This window comes from Myotis davidii, unplaced genomic scaffold, assembly GCF_000327345.1.
Source record: "Myotis davidii unplaced genomic scaffold, ASM32734v1 scaffold1757, whole genome shotgun sequence".
Classification (NCBI taxonomy): domain Eukaryota; kingdom Metazoa; phylum Chordata; class Mammalia; order Chiroptera; family Vespertilionidae; genus Myotis; species Myotis davidii.
In genome coordinates, this window is record NW_006288116.1 from 199,260 (window position 1) to 207,064 (window position 7,805).

The window sequence follows — 7,805 nt, forward strand, 5'->3', positions numbered from 1 at the left end:
AGGATAGAGGCCTGGTGCATGGGGGGGGGCTGGGTGGTTTGCCCTGAAAGGGGTCCTGGATTAGGGTGGGGGTCCCCACTGGGGTGCCTGGCCAGCCTAGGTGAGGGGATGATAGCTGTTGCAGCTGGTCACACCCCCTGCAGGGTGGGGGTCCCCACTGGGGTGCCTGGCCAGCCTTGGTGAGTGGCTTAGGACCGTTTTCAGGCTGGTGGGTGACTGAAGCTCCCAACCACTCCTTTTTTTCTTTTTTTTTTTAAATTCTGGGCCAGCTTTAGCTCTGAGGCTCCAGCTCTTAGGCCTCCACTGTTGAAAGCAGGTATCTGGTTTGTTTGGGTTCTATAATCGAAACAATGTATAACTCCAGCTCTGTGATCCTGGGCTCTCTAAAAGCAGGTTTCTGGGGTTTTGTTTAGCTTCTATATTTGTTACAGTGTTTCTTAAACTGCAGGCTCAGAGGCTGGCAAGGCCGGCGGGGAATGTTGCAGTCCTCCGTCACTGAAGCAAGCAAGCCTCATGTTTGCTTTAAGCTGCCTGGCTGCCGGCCTCCATCTGGCTGGCAGTTAATTTGCATATTGCCCTGATTAGCCAATGGAAAGGGTAGCGGATGTATGGCTAATTACCATGTTTCTCTTTTATTAGATAGGACTAGTGGCCCAGTGCACGAAACTCTTGCATGGGGGGTGTTCCTCAGATCGACCTTCCCTCTCCAACCTGGGACCCCTCAGGGAATGTCCGACTGCTGGTTTAGGCCCGATCCCTGTGGGCCTAAACTGACAGTCTCACATCCCTCTTGCAATACAGGACAGCTGGCTCCAAACTGCTCACCTACCTACCTGCCCGATTGACTTTAACCACTCTGCATGCTAGTCTGGTCACAACAACTGCACCCCACCCCACCGCTGGCCTGATCGCCCCCAACTGCCCTCCCCAGGTGGTCTCCCAGTCTATAATTAGCACATTACACTTTTATTAGTATAGATTAGTATTACACTTTACATTTTCTTTGTTATTTATTTATTTATAAAATTTCATTACAGGATTCAAAAGAAAGAGTATATAATGAAAAGCATGTGACTTGATTACCCTGATCTCACCCACTTCTTCCAAGTAGGAACTGATATTACTTCTTTCAGGGCTCCTATACATATTCAATGTGTACACATACATATGATTGCACACAGGAATTACATTTTTCCTGTAAACACATTATACACTTCTTGTGCACCTAATTTTAAAATGTATTTTTAAGATTGTTGTATATTTATAAAAATGGAGTTGAATTCTCTATTTACTGGATGCATAATATTCCACCATATGCAAATGTTAAATTTATATTACCAATTTATATAGATGAATTCATTAGTAGTTTCCAGTCTTTTGCCATTTACAGTGATAACTTGATTAATTGTAAGTATATTTATTCAAAAATGTACTGGTATGTTTCATTAAGGAAACATGCTATATCAAAGCCTATGGGCATTTATCCTATCTAATGAGGGCTAGGCATTGATATCCTTTAGTAGGCACTTTTCATGTTTAAGACTTGGATAAATGAAATCAAAACAAATACACACCAAAAACAAGCCATAGCATATATCCACATTCTATACTTCATTTCAAAGGAGAACTATTTATCTTTAAATAGTGAGCCAAAACCTCTCAAAACATTACTAAAAAATTTACCAGATGCACAACATATTGAGTCAATTTCACTGGCAAGTCTCTCCATGATTTGTGTCATCAAGGGACTATTATCACTTTGAGTACTACCAATCATATTTCTCAAATGATTGATCTCTGCATTCATCTCTTCAGATTTCTTTTTAAATCCTTCTCTAAGCAAATCTTCTTGAACCTAAAAAAAGTGAGAAGGGAAATAAACATTTTAAATTCCCATGTTTTTCAAAAATTACATTTTATATTTAAGAATTCTTTCCTTCTACTCTTAAAATTGTTCTCACTTATACAACCAAAGATAATTTTTCAACAAGGAATAATTCTGTCTTGGACCTAAATACTGAAAGAAAGCATAGTTTACAGTCTTTCAAATATTCACATATCCATAGGGTTTTGCTAGGATGTTAAGCCAAGCCTGAGGACAAATGTACTATGTGCCAGTCATAATACCAGTTGAGAAGTAACATTAATCTGCTCATACTAATTCTCAGTCCCACTTGGAATAATATGACCAACCAAAATGCAGAAAAAAAATGGGAAATTATACATATTCTAGAACTCTATTATGAACATGTACAGATAGCCAATCAGGAATGCTTCCTTTGCTATATGATAACTTGGGTAGACTCTCCATACTTGGGAACAATGCAGCAGGTTTGAAGCTGTCACATCCTTGTTCTTTTAATCTGGACATTTCTGATAGTTTATTGTCACCAAAGATCTACCTTAGAGTCTTTAGGTGGTAATAGGGTTCCTGATAATAGGCAATGATCTTGGTAAAGCAAACCAGTTGATGGTAATAACAAATACATGTATTTCAAATACCTATTTATTCAGTCCAAATAAGATCATTTCCAAATAACCTAAAATATCACCTCAAACCCTATTTATATTCTACAAGTATTCAGAGATGAGACGCTTGTCCTGACCACTCCAGAGTGTATGCACAGAGTAGATTTCAAAGATACTTTTTACAAAGAAAGGGGACAAGGGGAAGATTCAAGGTTTTAGCAAATCACAAGTAGTAAATGGCAATGGTGTTGCCTCCATGGTCTTGCTGTAACATTCTGCATCCCACCTGAGGTACCAGGACAATGACCATGGAGCACTACTGAGGCCATGGCAGGACTTACCTTTAATTTATGCTCCAATATCATATTCTGCTCTCTTAATATATTCTCTCGTTCCCTCTCCAGCTTCTCCTTCAGTTGCAATATATTTTCCTCCCGACTCCTCTTCTGTGCCTCCATTTGCTGCTCCTGCTCCTGTAGTTTCTGTCTCAGCAGCTCCTGTTCCTTCTCAGCTGCCTCCTTTCTGGCCCGCTCCGCTGCCCCAGGGAGGTTTGACAGAGGAAAGAAAATTAGGTGAGTACTAATCTCTACCTTCCTGAGCTCTGAGAACAAAACAAACTGGTAAGGGAGGTGGAAGATCCTGAATTGCTCCCTTGCCACACCATCAAGAGCTCATATCAGAGTGTGATGGGAAAGGCCCTGGCTGGCTGATGTGCCCTGGTGTTTTCAGAGTTAGAGAGTATGTCCCACAGAAGATGAGAAAGCTCCTTGTGTCAGGAAGATTTGTTCTCACAGCTGTCAAAGGACAGTGCAGGTACCTGACACTCATTGTGAGCCCTGCCTTTACCCTTACCTGCTATGGCCTTCATCTCCTCTGTGAGCCCTTTGTCTCCCTGCAGGATGGAACTCTCTGTTGCTGCCTGCGACTGCAGGAACCTCTGGAGAACCTCATGTGCCTGAGGAGACAAGAAGGAACAAAGAACTTTGATTTTCCCTGGGAAAAATAGTGCTGCAAAACGAAGTATGTCCATGTAATTTTCCCTTCATGATTAAAACTGCATCAGCCCTACCGGCTCAATAGATAGAGCATCAGCCAGCCTGCGGACTCAAGGGTCCCAGGTTCGATTCCGGTCAAGGGCAGGTACCTTGGTTGCGGGCACATCCCCAATAGGGGGTGTGCAGGTGGCAGCTGATCGATGTTTCTCTCTCACTGATGTTTCTAACTATCCCTCTCCCTTCCTCTCTGTAAAAAGAAAACAATAAAATACATTTTTTAAAAAACTGCATAATGATTTCACAGTTTCCAAGCTCCTTAGAGGGACTAGAGCTCTTCATACTCCCTGCAGTCTCTCTCCCAGTAATACTTTCTTCTCTTCACTCTGCGTTCCGGACAGTGAGACCATGTTCCGTTCTACAAACCCACTGTCTCTGGTGTTTTTGTATATTTGCTTTCCAGGGAGAAACATTGTCTCCAATTAGTGCTCCTGCTCTCCTTTACCACTTGCTGACTGTAACTCTAGGCAAGTCATTTTAACCCATTTCTGCCTCTCAGTTCAGATGTGTAAAATGTTGAAAAAAGTATAGATGCATCCTAATGCTATATAAAGGATAATAATTCAAATTCTAGAGAAAGAGCTCAATATTATGTCTTAACAGTAAGAGCTCAATAAATACTAATTGCATTGTCATTTAATGTTATTACTTGTATCATCACCTACGTAGCCAATTATCTCAGGTTGATAACTATGATAACCCTGTGTTAGCAATTGTCTACATGTTTGACTTCCTTTTCTCTTTTGATCTGTCTTAAACACAAAGGCTCTGACTTTACCTTGTAAATTGCCTGGCTTTGACACACTGAATATAATATTGTTGGATGGAAAATGATTATTTCTCCTGTGTCTCTTATGGATTTCAGAAATCTATATTCATTTTTGAGAATGGGCATTTTGATTCTCTATAGAAAGAAAGACAAAATAACTGGCCTTCGATGCTAAAACAGTCATGATATCCCCATGTTCCCATATTACCCACAACTGATGCCATGATCGATTTCCAGGAGACCTTCTTGACTTTAATCTGTAGGACCTCTATGCTCCCCTTATTCCTCACCTTCAATCCTTTCCTGGGCACTTGCCAGTAGTCCTGTTCAATCCTTTCCTTTGTTTCCATGTAGAGCTTGTGACCACCAGGAACAGAGAAAATGCCTGCTGAAATACCTTCCATGAGAGACTTGGAAAGCTGCTCAAGTTTTTCCTGGCAGAATTTAACAGATGCCTCTTCATTCTGCAGCAAGATCTTATCCTGCTTATCCTTTATGATTTCCTGAAAGGGAAGTATAGAGGGCTGTCACCAGGAGAAAGGAACAGAGGAGAAAAAGTTCCAAAGAACCTGGTGGAAGGAAGTCTAGCTGTGGTCTTCATGAGAAAGGCATTCTGTTGGAGAAGGACATGGAATAAAACAGGAATTACAAGGTTTCCTTTACTCACAACCCTGAAAATTCCATGTGAGGCAGGGGAAAGCTTCTAACCCACTTGGGTCTCAGGTTCTTCATCAATAATATTGGTGTTGAATTATCTTATCTCTATGGCTCCTTGTAGCTGTTACTTTTGTTAATTCCATCTTCAATGACAAAATGATACAACAAGGAGCCATAGGAGTTGAAAGTAGCCTGGTATGAGAATCTGTTAAGAGACATTTTGTTCCTGAGAATGGCAGAGTGTCTTCAAGAAAGTGACTAGCCAAGGAATGACTTGGATATTCAGGGCAGGCTTGAATTCAATATAAGTATGCAGTTCAGAAAGATGTCTATGCTAATTATTCATCAGAGACCAGATAAATTTTTATATAAAGTACCTGAGGTTTGTTGGGAGGGGAAGAAGAAATTGCAGTCTTTTGAACTCTGTCCCTCATAAGAATCCAGACTACTCGATCCATGAGTGAGAGCGGAGGACTGGGGTCAGAAAAGATCTTCCAGGTTTAATTTACAATGGAAAGGTCTCAAAGGGTAAATAAATACTAAGGCAAAGTACCACAAGATTCTTCTGGAACGCCTGGTTGTCATCCTTGAAGGAGTGCTCCATGAAGATTGCAATGGCTTCCCTCTCACAGGCTGTGTGCAGGTCCAGCAGCTCCTGTAGGGTGTCTGTGGGGAAGCTCACTCTCTGGGCCATCTGCTCACTGTAGTGGTTGGCTGCCTTCTGAACAGCTCTGGAGTTCTCAATTTGGGCCAGAGTTGTCATCGCATTCTCCAAACATGGCACTGATCCATTGTTGATGGCATCCACATAAGTCACCACCAGAGTCCTAAGTCCTAATAAGCCAGGAAATTTAAGGGATAAATATCAATTTATCACTCAATGCGATCCATTTATGTGAGATTACATTTCTAAATGTCTCTTTCTGCCTTTCTGTCTCTTTCTGTCACACACAAACACACATATATGCACACACACACACATACACACAAACTCACCACTTCCTTCTACTATTATTGTAGTATACAGTTAGTTGGATATTAACAAGTGACCAGGGAGCTAATGAAATCAGAGTCCGATAAAGCCTGATTAAGTAGGAAAAAACAGCCTTACAGTCACCCTGGGGAGTTCCAAGATGAAGAAAAATGGCGCAGAGGTAAAATTTCTATACTAAGTACCTGTGAGGTAAGAGCCAAATAACCAAGTGGAACTAAGAAGCATGTGCAAAAAGAGACAAAATTCAGACCATAAGTGACGGACGGCACAAACCTGGAAAAATCTGGGAAAAGATTGCATAGGGGAAGGGTACAAGCCCTGAAGAAGACAGGAAACAGATTGGATAGTTGTGAAGAAAGGCTGCCCTTTTCCAAACCCAAAAATAAAAATGGGGAAGGTTCACAAATACCCCAGGGCAGTATCTGCCCACTAGCCTGCCAGCTCTCTGTCTCCCTGAGAGTGTACTTTGCTTTTCACTTTAATAATCCTTGCCATTATCACGTAAAACTCCTCCTACATAAGGGTCCCTCAAATTCCTTTCACACAACACCACAGAAGAACGTATTTCCTCCAGTAACACTATTATCCCATTGACTCTTAATTTGTATGTTTCTTCAGACCACAAGGCTAACATAATTCAATATTAATCTTTATCTAACACACTAAAGGATATCTGGAAAACATAATTTCCCGTTGAAAATCTTAGGAGCAAATTGTAGACAGATGAGGCAGGGTAAATGTGATCCTATTTTTTTCTGAATTCTCAAGATTCCCATAAGTTTTCAGAACTTTATGGGCTAATGTGCATTATTAAATTGGTCTAAACACCCAAAATATCCTCTGTATGCCTCTTGCAACTCTCATCTTATCTAATAAAGAGGGAATATGCAAATTGACCATCATGCTGTAATGGTCAAGATGGCTGCGCCCACAGTGGAGGCCAAGTTCCCATAACAAGCCTTAACAAGCAATCAGCAGGGACCTGAGGCTGCACCCCCCACCTGGTGGTACTTGACAGGGGACCTCAGGCCATGCCCTCTTCCCCAGTATTGAGCCGGGGGACCTCAGGCTGCGCCCCCACCCTGGCGCCAAGCTGGGAGACCTAAAGCTGTACCCCTTGCTGGGCAGGGCTTGACGGGGGACCCCAGTACACATCCCCCACTGGGCAGAGCTTGACAGAGGACATCATGCTGCACCTCCCCACACACACAGTAGGGCTTCACTGGGGACCTCAGGCCAAGCCCCCAGCCCTGGCGCCAGTCTGGGAGAGCTCAGGCCATGTCCCCAACTGGCAGTGCTGGATGGAAGAACTCAGGCCACATCCTCCGCCCTGGGACCGGGCCAGGGGACCTGAGGCCACCCCCTGAACCCGGTGCCAGGCCAGGGACCTCAGGCTGCACCCCCCCAATGGCTTGACGGGGAACCTCAAGGCATGCCCCCCACCCCAGGCCAGGCCAGAGGACCTCAGGCCACGCACCCTGTCCCAGGCAATGGGACCTAAGGCTGCAACCCCTGCCCAGTGGGGCTTGACAGGGGACCTGAGGCTGCACCCCCCAACCAGCGGGGCTTGACGGGAGACCTGAGGTTGTGCCCCCCTCCCTGGAAGGGCTTGATGGGAAAGAATCTTGCCCCATGGGGGTGGGGCCAGCCAGGTCTGAGGTATGCGCGGTTGGGCAGGGACTTGACTCTGGGTCCCACAGTGCAAGCCCCAGAATCTGACAGGAGGGAGATTTTCATATACATTTTACTAATTTTCTTTCATCTCTGACACCTCTATTATAAAGGGCAAATAGCAATATTAAAATATTTCCTCTAATTAATCCCCTTTTATGGTGCACAAATTTCATGCACCAGGCCACTAGTA

The 7,805-nt window shown here is 43.4% G+C and overlaps 1 protein-coding gene across 2 annotated transcripts in view; it reads right to left on the bottom strand.

Moving 5' to 3' along the window:
* Positions 1-7,805, bottom strand: part of LOC102759091 (guanylate-binding protein 6-like) — a 30,514-nt gene that overhangs the window by 8,471 nt on the left and 14,238 nt on the right. The window contains exons 7-11 of one of the 2 annotated variants that reach the window (XM_015561441.1): positions 5,501-5,781; positions 4,581-4,793; positions 3,322-3,424; positions 2,811-3,004; positions 1,684-1,855 (exon numbers count right to left, since the gene is read on the bottom strand). In XM_015561441.1, the coding sequence (XP_015416927.1) occupies positions 1,684-1,855; positions 2,811-3,004; positions 3,322-3,424; positions 4,581-4,793; positions 5,501-5,781 (963 nt within the window). Of the gene's footprint in view, positions 1-1,592; positions 1,856-2,810; positions 3,005-3,321; positions 3,425-4,580; positions 4,794-5,500; positions 5,782-7,805 lie in introns of those variants that run through there. The other variant, XM_006759895.2, reaches the window with a different exon arrangement.